Below are 17,437 nucleotides of genomic sequence, written 5' to 3'. Positions count from 1 at the left end.
CTGCTGCAGTTCGTGGCAGTTAGGGGTGGAGCAATTGCGATCCAACCTCCACCCCAAACCAATACCGGCAGGAGGGAGCCCAACACCTCCTGCTTAGGTGCGACCCCCCCCCACCCAACACAATACCGGCAGGAGGGAGCTCAACCCCTCCTGCCGAGGAGTTAGTGCCCTGACCCCTCCACCCCCCTTAAAATACGGGCAGGAGGGATCCCAGGCCCTCCTGCCCACGGCGACCTTCCACCTCCCCTTAAATACAGGCAGGAGGGATCCCAGGCCATCCTGCCCACGGCGCATCTCTCCTGCCGCATTCGCCATCCCCCCCTCTCCCCGAACTGCCAAGAATCGTGGCAGGAGAGATTGGGCATCTCTCCTGCCGCTGGTCACAGCAGTTCGGAGGGGTGGGGGTGGATTCTGTAACCGGTATTGTTTTTGACAGATGCCAGTTACAGAATCCAGCTTTTAGGCAAAGGACTGGCCCCTCCTTCGCCTAAAAGGTCTTGTTTTAGGCGTTTGGGACTTAAGCTATTTTTTGGTTGATTATGTGTTGTAAATGTAGTGGTGGTCTGGGCGTTTAGACTGCTGAACGTAGAGGTAGGCCATTCTCAAAAAAAAAAACAACCCTCATTTTGGACTTTTTTTTGACAATGGACATTTTCCCTGCTGCTATTTTCAGTGTTTAGGGCCTTAGGCCAAAAGGGGACTTAAACGTTTTTTTGATTATGCCCTTCTAAATATTTCTTCTACAATATGAGTTATGTTTGAGATGATGGCTGCACAAGGTATGATAATTGTGATATCATCCACATAGCCAAAAAGTTTTAATCCCAGATTTTCTAACCTGGTTCCGGGGGAAGAAAGACAGACATTATAGAGAAGCGGAGAAAGCGGCGAACCCTGGGGAACACCACACGGGTTTTGCCACTTTTCCAAAATCACATTCTCCATGCGCACTTGATAAGTACGTTGTAAAAGAAATCCCCAGAACCGTTCAGACTGAAGAGAAGTTGGTAAAGGATAGGGGGATGGAGTAATCCAAACAACCCACCTCCACTCCCTTCGGAGCATAGACAAGAAGAAGCAACAAAAGAAATACAGTCACCATGGAACAGCCACGTTGCTACCAAGAGGCAACAATTGATTTAATTCGTTTTCGATCCCCAAAGAACCCAGGACGAGTTACAGGTCAACATACACAATATACAGTTAACAGGTTACAATTTGCCATAATTCCCCAGAAAATAATCCTGGCAGTGCCAGCAGGGTCGTGAAGGCTAGATAGCATTCGGCAAGGTGATAAGGAGAAAGCAAGGGGTGGAAACGAAAAATACAACCCAGGAATATAGAACGCTATGGGTCACCAGGTTACTCTACACAGGCTATAAATGGATGCTGGGCTGTATAAAGAGAGGACGGAAGAGAAGACGAGCGGAGATAAATCCCGTCTGTCGGTGTCAAAATACCTTATTTTGATTTCAAAGGTTTCACGTTCTCGGATTGTCTTAAAGTTCCCTTTTAGGGCTCCTTTTACAAAGCCGCGCTAGGGCCTTAACGCGAGGAATAGCGGACGCTAAGCTGCTACCGCCTCCTTTGGAGCAGGCGGTAGATTTCCAGCTAGCACGCGCTATTGGTGGAACTCAGTTTGCCATATATATAAAATGGAACATACATTTGCAACACAAAAAGGATATATGGATAAATTCAAAAAAATTTGGGGACCATTAACAAAATATTGTAATAATTAAATTTCATTTTCCCATAATAAGAAAATAGTTAAAGAAGAAAGGGAGGGAGGGGATATGGGAGGGGGATTTATACTCTTTATTATAAATTATAAATAAAATATTATTAATAAATGATATTCATACATGAAAACAATGTAATAAAGAGAGGGGAAAAAGGTTAATAATTTAAAAAATAATTGATAAAATCATTACAATATATATGTTGTATAACTTTATAAGAAAAATAATTACAGTTATATGATATATAAAATCATAAGAAATATAAGATAAGAAATGTTATGTACAAAATATATTATAGAAATATCAAGTGTATTATTAAGATAATTGTATGAAAATTTATGACACTTGTTGTTAAATGAAAAAATCAATAAAAAACTTAAATAAAAAAAAAAAAAAAACCGCTAACGCATCTTTGGAGCCGTTAATATTCTCCCCATAAAATCATCAGTGCAGTAGTCAGTTATTCCAAAGTAATGTTCTGGTTGGTATTGCAATTCTTAATATAATATAGTTATAGGGTTTTAGTTTTTTTTATTCATAGTCTGCCTTTAACAAGGCAGATCACAAAATCACATACATAATTAAAAAAACCACAAAACATACATATAAAATCAAACCAGAAAACAATTTATCCTTGAACCAAGCTACACATTTTCCTCTAGAAACTAATTTCTTCAGCGGCCATATTTCATTTGACAAAATAGGTGCCGTTTCAGCAATTTTTATTTTTTTTTAATACTCAAATTCCCTTGCTTGTGTTACATCGGCCTGAAGTCTGTTCCATTCTGCAGGGCCTGAACAAGAAAAAAAAAAATACTTGCTCTTGTTGTCTGTCGTCTTAATACATTTCTTGTCGTTGGTATAAATAAATCGCAGCGTCCTGCGGAGAGGAACTGCTGAAGAGGAACATAAGGTGAAATACTATCAATCAAATGTTTTGGGGTTCACTGATGTATGCCTAAGTAGGTTAGCATCAGCGATTCATATTGCACTGTATAAACCATTTTAAGCCAGTAAAGAGTAATATAATATTCCGACACAGGACCAGATTTCTCCATCTTGAAAAGGGCCACCTAATTTGAAACCAAAACTGGTAAAAATCAAGCTCCCCGCGCGAACCCGTGAAGAAGAGAATGGCGCCCATCCCTGTGGTGGGACAGACTGCAAACTGTGCCAGCACATCTCAAAAGATCCCACAGTCACTCATATGGGAAAAACATTCAGCGTGAAGGGATCCCTCGCATGCTCATCTTCTCATGTGCTATACATCATTCAGTGCAAAAAGTGCAAATGCTAAAAACCAGAATCATCACAGGTCGGGAGTAGGGGTGGGTGGGGGGGGGTTGGGGGGAGGGTTGGGGGGAGGTTTGGATCCGGTTTTCTACGGTGTATTCTAATGTATGTTATATATGTCCTGGGGGGGGGGGGTTCAGAGGGTTTTACATGGAAAATTGTATTGAGCACCTCTTGTTCCTGAGACATCTGATCTTGGTTGTGTTTATGACCTTTTCTCTGTATGCCCGGTAGGGCAGTTTTTTTCTGGATTGATGGATGTCCCTTTACTCTGTTATGTTATGTGTGTACTGGTTTGCTCAATAAAGAAACATTATATATAAAAAAAAAACAAAAAACAGAATCAACCTACACAGATATCATATTAAGAATTGCAATACCAACCAGGATGTCACCTCTGTCAGACAGCACTTTAATAATAATAATAATAATAATAATAACAGTTTATATACCGCAATACCGTGAAGTTCTATGCGGTTTACAAAAGATTAGAGAAGGTACAGAATAATTGGACTTAAGAGCGGAAAGAGTGAGTGAGTACGAGGGAGAAGAACAGGTCAGTTGTGTAGGTATTTCAGGAACAGGTATGTTTTTAGACGCTTCCTAAATTCCTCGTAAGTAGTGGACGAGAGCAATTGCTCTAGGTCCTTACCCCATAATGCCGCCCGATGTGAGAGAAGGTGTTCATGGCGTTTTTTTTAGTTTGCAGCCTCTAACTGGAGGGGAAACGAAGTTTGAATGTGTGCTTCTCTTGTGTTTGTTGGTGGAAAAGGAGAAAAGGTCCGTTATGTATTTGGGGGCTAGTCCATATAGTACCTTGAAGCAGAGGCAGGCGAATTTAAACTTTACGCGTGCTTCCGTCGGCAGCTAGTGCAACTGCCGGTAGTAGGGTGTTACATGATCGAATTTCTTTGGCCCGAAGATAAGTCTGACCGCTGCGTTTTGCATTATTTGAAGGCGTCGCATATTTTTTTGGGGAGATTGCTAAGTAGGCGATGTTGCAGTAGTCAAGTTGACTTAGTACGAGGGATTGAACCAGGATTCTGAATGCTTTGGAAAAACTGGCCACTGTACCAATGATTTTATGGTGAGAATACTAAAAGGGAACTTTAAAACAATCCAAGACTGTAAAACCTTAGAAATAAAAATAAGAGAATTTGACATTAGAGAATGACACTGCTCCGTCCCCGGACCACTGTCCCCTTTACCGCCCCCGTCCCCGCCGTCCCCTTCACCGCCACCTCACCGCCCTTCAGCGGCCCGAGAATCTCTCTCCCTCCCCCTTACCTTCGCGACGCTTTAGTAAAGAAACTTACTGAAGCCAGCGAAGCTTCTCCTCTGACGCAACTGGAAGGCAATTATCAACTGAAATATACCTTAGCATAAGGCGGCATTGCCAAATAATTGAGTTCCTCTCCTTATTATCCTAACAGTAAGTCTCCAGTCCTTGTTTTGTAAATCTGTAAGTGCTGGTCTTTGCAAAACGTAAACCTATTGGTTGTACTTTATTGCTCATCGCCTTGAAACTTTGTTTAGGCGATCAATCAAAATTTTTAATAAAACTTGAAACTTAGCAAATGCATCCTGCAAAAAGACAGGAGCGCTTAAGTCCGAATTCACTTGTCAGTGGCCGCCATAAAAGCGGCTGCCGGTATCACGTGATGGCGCTGGGTACAGAGTCGCACACCTGGCAAAGATAGGCACTGGAAATATAGGCCAGAGTTTTCCAGACCTTCATTTCTAACGCCTGCCTTTGATACGAATCAGGCTTCCGCAGGCGCTTCGGACCAGCATTAGACATACCCACAGTGGCGTTAGGTGACCTAAAAGCACCCACAGAGGTGCGATTCCAGTGTCGATTTTTAGGTGCCGGTAGGCGCCTTGAAACTCAGTTAAAAAGTTGTTCGATATATCCACAAATCATGAGGTATGGCAAGTGGTGGGGGACAAGATTATTTAAATCAATTTGCTCTGCTTCAGTACTTTTTTTTGCATCAGGCTCACTGAACTCCACGGAAGATTGCTAAATTCTCACATAAAGTTTCTAATTTATGTTGGTCATGTGGGAAATCTGTGGGTACATTGCCTCATATGATATTTCAATGTTCTCAGCTCAAGATTTTTGGAATACCATTTCCTCAATGATCCAAGAGCCGCTAAATCTCAAAATTATTGTTTTAGGACAACAGGGCCTCATGCAACCCCTTTCGGAGCCCAATGCTTGCTTGCTTAACATATATATTTTTTTTAATCTTTATTCATTTTCAAACTTCCAATAAGTGTGTCAATAAGTTAAAACAGATTAACAATAAATATATCACTTAATAATCATCAATGGTACAAATGATATGTTCTTATCTCCCACCCTTTCCTATCATATAATCAAATACCTTGTACAATATGTAATCATAAAATTACCCCCCTCACCCCTCATAATTGAACCTGTAAATTTAAGGGAAAAAATGTCATCTAATCAGTACAATATTGTGTTAATGGCTCCCACACATCTTGAAATTTCCTGAAACATCCCTGTTGTATTGCAATAAATCTTTCCATTTTATAAATATGACATAAGGAATTCCACCAGAAATTATAATTTAATCTACTCATTTTTCCAATTATACGTAATTTGCTGAATGGCAACCCCAGTCATTATAAGTAATAATTTGTTATTGTTTGTAGAAATCTGACTTTTTGCTCTCATTGCCATACCAAACAACACAGTATCATATGGCAATGCCACTGGATTGTCTAATAAACAATTAATTTGGTCCCAAATTGATTTCCAAAAAGTCATAACAAATGGACAATAGAATAATAAATGATCTAAAGTCCCTGCTTCAAGATGACAGTGCCAACATCTATTAGACTTAGAGCTATCCAATTTTTGTAACCGAACAGGGGTCCATAATGCTCTATATAATAGAAAAAACCAGGTTTGTCTCATAGATGACGACACTGTACATCTCATCCTCCAAGTCCAAATTTTCAACCTTTTTACACCTATGGACCGGCAGAAATAAAAAAATTATTCTGTGGACCGGCATCGGTCCGTGGACCGGCGGTTGAAGAACACGGGGCTAAGTCGTGGGCCAGACCCCGCCCATCTCTACCCAATCTCCACTCCAGACCCCGCCTGCATAATAGTACTAATTGCACCTTGCACGTCTCTTGCCTCATCTGGAAGCCTTCCCTCTGACGAAGAGAAGGCTTCGGTTCAGGCGCAGGATGCCCGTAGGAGCCACTGCCCGTGGCTTTGTGCACTGAATCAGTGAAGAAGAGGGAGCTGGCTCGAAGATAACACCACATCGATCGCACCATGGACAGGCGGTTGAAGAACACTGTTTTGGGCCTGATGCACGTGCTGGCCCTGTGGTCCGGCAGGAAATTTCTGTGGACCGGCACTGGTCCATGGACCGGTGGTTGAAGAACACTGCTTTAGACCATTGCAAAACAGAATTTCATAATATATTGCTATTCTTAATTTATTTAGCTGATGGTCCTTCTTGAAAGTTCTATTATATTTTAACTAGTCTTTAAGCCCGTTACATTAATGGGTGCTAGAATAGATGTGTGTGTCTGTCTTTCTTTCTCTCTCTCCTTGGCCGCTTTCTGTCTGTCTGTCTTTCTTTCTGTCTCTCTCTTTCCTCGGCTGTCCACCACCACCACTTCCCTGCTCCCCCTGTCCAGCAGTAGGCCTTCTCAAACTGCCACCGCAGCCCAAATGACTGTACGCGCCGACAGCCGGCACAAGCCGGCGCCCGCACCTCAAGTTGCCGCACGCCACAAATAGAATGTGGCCACGGAAGGACACAGCACGCTGTCATAAATCACAGTCTCCTAAGTGCGCATGCGCGCTTAGGATTTTATTATAGAGGATATGATTGCTGTTTCATATGCCGACAATGTATATGCTGGTCCCCCTTATTCATTGGATATATTTTTTATCTTATTTAATATCTGTATTTGTATTTATTGTTTTGTACATATGATTTGTTTCTTGTTTTATTTAATATTTGTACATTTATCTTATAAAATTAATACAAATATTGGGGAGAAAAAAAAAGTTGTTTAAACGGTGGTTTTTTTGCTGAGCTTGGGTGCCAACCAGTGCCTAAAAAAAATTAGCGCCGGATAGAGAATCCAGGCCTTAGGGCCAGATTCTATAAAGGACGCCTACATTAAATACCTTTAGGCACCCTAATTGCAGACGCCTAGCGATGCCGAACTAAAATCCATGTGCAACCCACATTGTTTTAATTAGCTTAAATGGCGTGGGAATTGACCGCATTATTGAAGTCAATTGATAAACCACACTACGGTTTTGTAAAGGGAAGGGGGAGGGAGTAAGAGCTCTGTGCAGAACTCAGAGCAGTGCCTAGCAATGCCTAAGCTGAGGTACCCTCCAACACGGGGCGGAGAATAGGTGTGGTTGACTTAGGTGTCGCCATGCATCCGAGTTAGGGGCTGATACATTAGGCCTAGCAAAACCTGGCCTTATGTACCGAGGCCTATCGAAGCCTAAGCAAGCCTAGGCGCCACTAGGTGGGATTCTATAAAGGACACCTAGAGGTCGACTGACGACCACATGTAGGTCATAGGCAGCGGAACGTTGTTTGATTGGAGGGGGGGGCAGGAGCTCTGCCCTAGCCCCAGCAGAATCCTGTAGCACAGCCCATCACCGGCTCCTGACTCCACCCCCTCCCAGTGTTGCACTTTAAATCTTTAGGGCAGCCGCCATACAGGCCTGCCCCTAGAAGTAGAATGAAGGGTTCCAGGGCAGGCCCGCTCATTGACGCTGCGCAGTGGCTACCCCAAAGATTTAAAGTACTTTGGGAAACAGGTGGGAGGGTGGGTCCCAACCGGTAACCCCCAATTTGTGGCCTCCCCCATTCCGAAGCCTATGATGTAGGTGCACTTAGGGACCATATAGAGAAGCTGACCCTTACTGCCTCTATTAAATGCTCCCACATTAACCCTATGTTAGCCAGTTAGCGCACACTAATTATAACGCACTAGCTAGATATTGTGGGAAGGTCTATTCTCCACCCTTGACACCCTCCCTCCAAAAAATATTAAAATAAATTGGAAGTGCACAATTAAGCACACAAATTGGCAAAATACGGTACCGCAAAATGCTTCAACGCATTTCTGCAGTAGCCTCTTTGCATGTGGTACCTCATGTTAAGGGGTTTAGTGCCCTTGGACTAGCTGGCTGTGTCCTGAGAAGTGGTTGAGAAGCACTGCCTTAGAATGTAAGCTCCATGAGGCAGGGCATGTTGAAGCTAAATCGTTATTACCACTGTACAGTGCTGTGTACACCCAGAGTATTATATGAAGGGGTGCTGAAAAATTCTCTCATCCCAGCCAAGAAGAGAATGATGTGGATTTGGCTTAGCCGGGTTTAAAAATGGCTTGGATAATTTCTGAAAAGTGAAGTCCATAGGCCATTATGGAGATGGTTTGGGGGAAATCCACTGCTTATTCCTAAGCGGCGTAAAATCTGTTTTATTCCATGGGATCTTGCCAGGTACTTGGGGACCTGGGTTGGCCACTGTTGGAAACAGGATATTGCCCCCAATACACCTTTGGTCTGCGCCAGTATGGCAGCTCTTATGTTCTTATGTGAGCCAAGTATAGGAGAATCAACCCATTGTGACATCACTGATGGTGGAATGAGGCATTATGACATCACAATCTCAGTTCTGGAATGCAATAATGGGAGAGTGTGGTGCAGTGGTTAAAGCTACAGCCTCAGCACCCTGAGGTTCTGAGTTCAAACACACACTGCTCCTTGTGACCCTGGGCAAGTCACTTAATCCCCCCGGTGTCAGGTCAAAAGCGCGCCGGGACAAAGGCGTGCCCAGACAATTGAGCGCAGTGTGCGCCGCCGTGCCGCTTTAAATTACTGTTTTTAGTGCTCCGACGGGGGGTGTGGGGGGATCCCCCCCACTTTAATTAATAGACATCGCGCCGCGTTGTGGGGGCGTTGTGGGGGGTTGTAACCCCCCACATTTTACTGAAAACTTCACTTTTTCCCTGTTTTTAGGGAAAAAGTTCAGTTTACAGTAAAATGTGGAGGGTTACAACCTCCCAAACCCCCCCTAACGCCGGCGCGATGTCTATTAAGTAAAGTGGGGGGGGTTCTCCAACAAAACCCCCCATCGGAGCCCCTAAAAACTGTAATTTAGAGCGGTGCGGCGGCGCACGCTGCGCTCAATTGTCGGCGCGCGCTTTTGTCTTTCGCGCCATTGTCTATGAACCAATCCCCCCATTGCCTCAGGTACATTAGATTGATTGTGAGCCCCCCAGGACAGACAGGGAAAAATGCTTGAGTACCTGAATACATTTATGTAAACTGTCCTGAGCTCCCCTGGGAGAACGGTATAGAAATTAAATAAAAATGCTGCTTCTCTCTGGGTTTCTGCCAGGTACTTGGGACCTGGATTGGCCACTCTTGGAAAGAGGATACTGGACTTGATGGACCTTCAGTCTGTCCCAGTATGGTAATTCTTATGTTCTTACAATGTCAAAATCATAGCATTTTGTTTCTGCAGATTGACACTCAGGGCTCCTTTTACAAACGTGCGCTAGGGCCTTAACGCTTGGAATAGCGCACGCTAAAATGCCACACGCGCTAGTCGCTATTGCCTCCTCTTGAGCAGGCAGTAGTTTTTCGGGTAGCACGCGCTTTGTAAAAGGAGCCCTTAATGAAACAAGATCACGCTCTTTTCAGCTCCAGTGGCAAAATAACGCTCAGAATATAGGAAGTTGGTTAGTTGGGCTGAGAAATTTTCAGCACCCCCCACATGAGCCAAGTATAGGCCAACCAAGCCATTGTGACATCACTGATGAGGTTGGCTCTCACTGGTGGAATGAGGCCTTATGACATCACAATCTCCATTCTGGTTACCACAGACTGAAAGTCTTCTCACTACAAGGGGGTGCTGAAAAGTTCCCAGCCCAACCAAGAAGCGAAAGATGAATCGATGATCTGAAACCAGGTCAAAACATAGAAGTTCGTAGCTACCCTTCTCCCTCCGGATTCGCGGGGGATAGGGGCAGAAGCGGATCGCGAATGGTGAAATAGTGCGAATATCTTCTGGTCTAGCTCTGACCCACCCCCGCCTCCCTCCTGCCTTCTTCCCCCACCCCCCCCCGGCATCCCGGCCTTACCTGGCGGTCTAGCGGGCTTTCGGGGCAGGAACGATCTTCCTACACTCCTGCCCCGTGCAGATCGCCAATAGGAAATGGCTGCCGTGAGTTTCCCTAGTTTCTCGAGACTACGATGGGAACTCCCCACAGCCATTTCCTATTGGCAATCTACACGGGACAGGAGTGTAGGAAGATCGCTCCTGCCCCGAAAGCCCGCTAGACCGCCAGGTAAGGAAGGGACACCGGAGGGGAAGGCTAAACTGTGGGGGAAGGGGTTTCTTTTTTTCCCCCTCCCCAAAAAATCGCGAATATGTGAAATCGCAATTGCCGAAACCGCGAATGGGGAGGGGGAAGTGTACAAATTAGTATAGTGGCAAAACAACGCTCAGAATTTAGGAAGCTGGCTGGTTGGGGTGAGAACTTTTCAGCACCCCCTCAGTAGAGAACATGAGAAGTACAGGAAAATCGGACACTTATCTGTCCAGGATGGCAAAAACCCACCAAAGAGGAAGATAACAAAAACGGATGAATGAGTGAGATCCTCCACCTGAATGAACTTTTCTGGCTAGCACATGGGGGCGCACCCTTAGCAGTGCCCCTGGGAACAACCAGGCAAATGAAACGGATCCCTCAGTCCTTCTCTGTCATCTATCTTGAGAAATTGCATGCCCCACTGTCTCAAGGGAAGCGATCAAAAGGTTTTCAAGGACAAATTCACTGACATCATTCTAATTTAGAAAACAATTGCACTAACCCAGGGGTAGGCAATTCCGGTCCTCCAGAGCCGGAACCAGGTCAGGTTTTCAGGATCTCCACAATGAATATGTATGAGATGGATTTGCAGGCACTGCCTGTTTGAGATGCAAATCTATCTCATGCATATTTATTGTGGAGCTCTTGAAAACCTGACTTGGCTTCGGCTCTCGAGGACTGGAATTGCCTATCCCTGCACTAACCCATCATATGTTAATAATTTGAAGAGCTGTGATTCTTGAATTTTAACATTTTTGCGTGCGGTTAGATTACAAATGCAATCAAATACGCCTCCTTGCTCCTCGCCCGGGACATGCGAATACAGCTCGCAAGACACAAACTGAAAAAGACAAATATTAGCAAAAAAGCATTAATAGTAAGAAGTACAATATATTCGGCACTTCCAACGTTTGCCACTTTACAGTTGTTAAGGATGTACAGTAAAACCTTGGTTTGCGAGCATAATTCGTTCTAGAAGCATGCTTGGAATCCAAAGCACTTGTACATCAAAGCGAATTTCCCCATAGGAAATAATGGAGACTCAGACGATTCGTTCTAGAACCCAAAATCTTTAATACAAAATACTATACTGCACTTGTATTGCAAGACCTCGCTCGTTTAGAACAGTCACTACACTCCTGCAGCGTCAGAGAGAGAAGAACCATCGGCTCAGTTGTGATGATGTGACGTGTATACCGTATGTACTCATATTGCAAGACTTTGCTCGTTTAGAACAGTCACTGCACTCCCGCAGCGTCAGAGAGAGAAGAACCATCGGCTCAGTTGTGATGATGTGACGTGTGTATACCGTATGTACTCATATTGCAAGACTTTGCTCGTTTAAAACAGTCACTACACTCCCGCAGTGTCAGAGAGAGAAGAACCATTGGCTCGGTTGTGATGATGTGACGCGTGTATACTGTATGTACTCGTATTGCAAGACCTCACTCATTTAGAACAGTCACTGCACTCCCGCAGCGTCAGAGAGAGAAGAGCCATCGGCTCAGTTATGATGATGTGACGTGTGTATACCCTATGTACTCGTATTGCAAGACTTTGCTCGTTTAGAACAGTCGCTACAATCCCGCAGCATGAGAGAGAGAAGAACCATCGGCTCAGTTGTGATGATGTGACGCGTGTATACCGTATGTACTCGTATTGCAAGACCTCACTCATTTAGAACAGTCACTACACTCACGCAGCGTTAGAGAGAGAGAAGAGCCATCGGCTCAGTTGTGATGATGTGACGCGTGTAAACTGTATATACTCGTATTGCAAGACTTTGCTCGTTTAGAACAGTCACTGCACTCCCGCAGCATCAGAGATAAGAACCATTAGCTCTGTTGTGATGATGTGATGTGTGTATACTGTATGTATTCGTATTGCAAGACTTTGCTCGTTTAAAACAGTCACTGCACTCCTGCAGCGTAAGAGAGAGAAGAACCATCGGCTCGGTTGTGATGATGTGACGCTTGTATACTGCGTGTACTCGTATTGTAAGAACTTACTCGTTTAGAACAGTCCCTACCAGTGGCGTACCAAAGGGGGGGTGGGGAGGGGGCAGTCCACCCCAGGTGCACGCTCCAAGGGGGTGCACAGCCGGCCAGATCCGGAACCTCCCGCGCTGCTTCAAACCGCACTTCAGCGCGGCTGCTGACTCTGCCCTAAGTAGGGCAGCCGCGCTGAAGTGAAGAAGGTCCCACGATGACTGGGAAGAGGTAAGTGATGTCAGGGTGGGGGGAACCGGCAGCCGCAGTCATCGCGGGATCTTGCCGCAACTAACTGCGTCTGCCGGCCCAGCCCCCTCCGACGTCGCTTACCTCTTCCATCGGAGCAGAAGCAGTCATCGCGAGATCTTTGGAACGGAGAAAGAAAGGAGGTCAGGGTGGCATGAAAGGGTGTGGAGGGTGACAAAGGGGGGTCAGGGTGCTATGGAAACATGTTAAAGGGTGACAAAGGGGGGTCAGGGTGCTATGGAAACATGGTGAAGGGTGACAAAGGGGGGTCAGGGTGATATGGAATCATGCTGAAGGGTGACAAAGTGGGTCAGGGTGGTATGGATGCGTGGTGGAGGGAAAGAAAGGGGCAGATGCTGAAGGAATTGCAGGGAAAGAGACATAAGGGGGAATGATACTGCATGGAATTGGGTTGTAGGGAGCGAAAGGGAGCAGATGCTGATGGAAGTGGGGGGAAAGAGAGAGAAGGGGCAGATGATGGAAGTGGGGAGAAGGGGCAGATGATGGAAATGGGGAGAGAGAAGAGGGCAGATGATGGAAGGAGGGGGGAAGAGAAGGGGCAGTTGATGGAAGTGTTGAGAAGGAGAGAGAAGAGGGCAGATGATGGAAGTGGAGGGGAAGAGCGAGAAGGGGCAGATGATGGAAGGAGGGGATAAATAAAAGGAGGGCACATGATGGGGGAAAAGGATTGAGTTAGGGAAATACTGGAGGGGGTGAGGCAAAGAGGTGGTGAGCTGTAGGTAGACAGTAAAAAAGGAAATTGATGAGAGGGTAGTAAGAACGTAATCTAGATGGATGCAGAAAATAAATTGAAAAGGAAAATGAGGGAAGAAAGGGATTGCAGAAGAGAGGTGTGGGAGAGGGAAAGAGAGGAGAGAGATGTCAGACCAATGGGGGTGAAAGGAGAGATGAAAGGGGAAGGCATACAGTTTCTGGAAGGGGCATTGAAGGAGAGAAGATGCCATATAGGGGCAGAGAATCGGCAGACAGTGGATGGAAGAAAGAGAGTAACAAGAAGATGAGGAAAGCAGAAACCAGAGAAGATAAAGGTAAAAAAAAAATTTCTATTTATTTATTGCTTTAGGAGACATGTGTCATTGTTTCTGTGGTGTTGCATTGTATGCAGAATCCAGCTTCTTGTTGGTTCAATTTAACCTTTGTCTATGTATTTCTATTTTATCCCCCCTTTTACAAAACTGTGGAGCGTTTTTTAGCGCCAGCCGTGGTGGTAGCAGCTCTGATGCTCAGAATTCTATGAGCGTCAGAGCTGTTACCACCGTGGCTAAAATCCACACTACAGTTTTGTAAAAGAGGGAGGGGTTAGTTTGTGATGACATATTCCATACTAGGCGAAGGTGTTTTCTGTGTTCTGTGTGTTCGAAAGACATGGTTTTCTGTTAGGATTGACGGTGTAGGATTGATCTGTACGAGTCTGGCTTATTTAGTTTTACAATGTATTGATGTACTGCTCACTGCAATATGCAAGATGCTGCCTTTTCCTAGGTACTCATGTGTGACCTGTGGATTGTTACTAAAAATCATGTTTTTCGTACAGATGGGGGGGGGGGGCAAAAAATGATGGGCCCCGGGTGTCACATATGCTAGGTACGCCACTGGTCCCTACACTCCCACAGCGTCAGAGAGAGAACCATCAGCTCGGTTGTGATGATGTACTTGTATTGCAAAGATATTGCTTGTACATCAAGTTAAAATTTAATAAAATGTTTTTGCTTGTCTTGCAGAACACTTGCAAACCAAGTAACTTGCAATCCAAAGTTTTACCATATGTAACTGACTATGTAATATAAAAAGATGTAATATGTAACTGAATAGCTTACAATACATTGTCTTCACGCCCTGCGGTCAATATGAATTCACCTCAGCCTGAACTGCTGGAGATCCCGATGTCCGGGAACAGATTATATTCCTCAATAATACCAGAATATTTCAGGACTTCTGTGCAGGAAATTGTCCACTAGGAAAAAGTTACTTTCGGTTTAGGGACGTGCACAGAGAGAATATTACATAGGAAAGGCAACTGAAGCGGTTCTGATTTCATACCGTGGGAGGGAGGACCCGTTCTAACGTTCCCGGAAATATTATTATGCATTGTTATTCCTTACCGTCTGAGATGCTATGTGTCTATATTAATGGACATGCATATACATTTGATATACGGAATATTGCATGGATATAAGATAAGTGTATATTATAAAAATGTTCTGCCACGCCCATATCTTTTTTTTTTTTACGAGTGAAACACTATTCAATTCTAGATTTGTAATAATGACGGGAATATAATAACATTTTTATTACACCAGATGCCTAGAATGCAGAGATTTCGATAATAATGAACTGCATACAAGTTCTGGGATATACTAGCCTCAATTTAGCACATTTGCAGAAATAATCATGCACTAGATCCTGGCATGAACTCCGATTTAAAGAAAGTACAAGAGGAGTCGATCAATTATAGAACCTGCCGTGGTTAGAAACCGATTTTTTTCCGACTTTTCAGAGCAGAGCCCTTTCACGGTACGGCTCGGTGATTAATTGTTTGCATTATCTCAGCGTATGAAGACTCTTTCCCCCCTACCTTAGTGGGACGGGGGGGGAGACCTCGGATTTCCCGATCCTCTCCGAGAGCCCCTCCCCCACCCCTCCGCACAGACAGGGGCAGCCTTGCCGCAGCCACCCGGGCGTGTGCCGGCTGGAAGTAAACAGCCCGAACCAGGTCCCCAGCCCAGACCTCCCACTTTGGCCAAAGAGTTGGGCTGGTAAATAATATTTCACTGCCTTCCGGGGGGGGGGGGTCCCTCGGGGCTCCTTAATGAAAGTGATGTCCAGCCTAGGGGAGGGGGGCAGGGGGCAGGAGCCCGGCTGGCACATCCGAGACCGAGTTTCCAAGGCAGAGCTCTTCGGGATAGGCACCGGCGGGTAAAACACGTTAAGGAAACTTACACGTACACACAGAAACCTTAAACGGAATAACGCAGCGCTTAGGAGCCTCCAACCCCACCGAAACGCACCCCCCCCCCCCATCAAAACAGAAATTGCTGCACCAACCTTGAGGATCCCAGTTCACCTGTTTCCTTGGATTCTCTAGTGGGAATTTCATCGTTCCCTTGCATGTGGAAAGCCCGACAGAAATGCAGGAAAGCCCAGCCTTGCAGAGCTCGTTTCTGCTGCAGTGAAGCAAATTAATTGGGAGGGGGGGGGGAGGGGAAATGATGTCGAACCTGGGTCTGCTCGGGGGGGGGGGGGAGCGGGGGACACAATTTCTAGTGGTGACAAGGAGCCAAAAGAAACGAGGGGATGAAGGGCTCGGCCAAAGGGGGCTAGTGATGGACCACTGCGGTAGTGCCAGATGCGCCCGTCAGTCTGTCACAGGCTAGAAGGAGTCGGGTGGGGTCTCCTCGAGGGCCCCCCCCCCCCTAGAAGAAGGAGGCGAACTTGCAAAACACCTGCCTCTCGGCGCTTTAAGGGGAGGAAGAAATGCCCCTTTTTTGGCATCCAGGAAGATCCCTCCCAGCGGCCGAAACCGAAGTCTTCGGCCAGATGTGCAGCAGCTGCAGAGCGACGCCGGGGCTCGCCCCGCTCATACTTACTGGCTCTCTGGGCGAGGAGGAGGCGGGGCTGGCTAGGTGGAGTTCGCCGCCGGAGACACGCTTGGCTGCTCGGCGGGGGTCCCTGCGGCAAAGGGGGGCTTCGGCATCAGGCATAGTCAGGGTGGGCCGGGTGGGCCGGGGAGCCCCGGGCTAGTGGCCACCCAGCGGGCAGGTCGAGCCGGGGCCCTGCTTGGCGCGCCAGGTGCCCATCGATCCCTTGGCCTTGCAGGTAGGGAGCCCGGGGCCGCCTTTTTTCTCTCTCTCCTGCAGGCAGAGGCATCCGCCCATCGGCCAGAGACAAAGGCAATCCAATGGCTTTGGAGACCTTCATGGCTAAGCTCAAATCAAAACGTGTTCGCTTCCCTCCTCCCTTCCTCCAGAGAAAAGCCCTTCAGGGGTTTGGGGAAAAAAAGTGTTGACTGTTTGCCTTAAAATAGATCATCTCCTTTCCTTGCGCCTGCTAAGCTTATGCCTTTCTGATTTACACGGGGAGAATATTTGCCGTGTAAAGTGTCCTCTGGTTTTCTCTACTACAACTTCTGGGTGACAAAAGTCGAGTCTGGAAATGCATGCTGTGTAGCAGGTCACTGCATGATCGAACAAGCTCAAAAGTCATCTCCTTTAAAACAGCTAGCCCTTAAAAAAAAAAAAAAAAAATAGCCTTACAAAACAACCTTTCTTGCAAACCTGCATGGGGGTCCTAACACCTCCTGCCAGGAATGGAACAGATGCAAAGATTTGCAGTGTGGCTCTTGGGGTGTATAATGGTCTATACCAGTGGTCTCAAACTCGTGGCCCGCGCGGTACTATTTTGAGGCCCTCAGTATGTTTATCATAATCACAAAAGTAAAATAAAACCGTTTCTGGATCATATGTCTCTTTAGCTATAAATGACAATATTATTATTAAGACTTAGCCAAAAGGAAAGATTTATAAACTACTAGCTGATGCCCGGGCGTTGCACGGGTATTTAATTATAGCAATAACACTGTAAATGGATTCAAATAAAGATACTTTATAGTGGTGAATGAAATTATTTTTTTACAGCTTAATAAAAAGTACAATATTCAAATTATAATGTGAAATATTTGACAAAATGAATACAATACAACTAACGCAAAACGTGATTATAAACAACATTTTTAGTTTC

The 17,437-nt window shown here is 45.6% G+C and overlaps 1 protein-coding gene across 6 annotated transcripts in view; it reads right to left on the bottom strand.

Annotated features, from left to right (window-relative positions):
* KCNK10 (potassium two pore domain channel subfamily K member 10) overlaps positions 1-17,437 on the bottom strand; it is a 155,335-nt gene that overhangs the window by 84,617 nt on the left and 53,281 nt on the right. The window contains exon 1 of one of the 6 annotated variants that reach the window (XM_033950835.1): positions 15,746-15,841. The exons of the other annotated variants lie outside the window; for them this stretch is intronic. Within the exon in view, the coding sequence (XP_033806726.1) occupies positions 15,746-15,797 (52 nt within the window). The 5' untranslated portion in view covers positions 15,798-15,841. Of the gene's footprint in view, positions 1-15,745; positions 15,842-17,437 lie in introns of those variants that run through there. 6 annotated transcript variants of the gene reach the window in all.

Source organism: Geotrypetes seraphini, chromosome 7, assembly GCF_902459505.1.
Source record: "Geotrypetes seraphini chromosome 7, aGeoSer1.1, whole genome shotgun sequence".
In the NCBI taxonomy this organism is placed as follows: Eukaryota; Metazoa; Chordata; class Amphibia; order Gymnophiona; family Dermophiidae; genus Geotrypetes; species Geotrypetes seraphini.
Note: the sequence above shows the minus strand (reverse complement) of the source record. Positions and strands in the feature narration are given on the sequence as shown.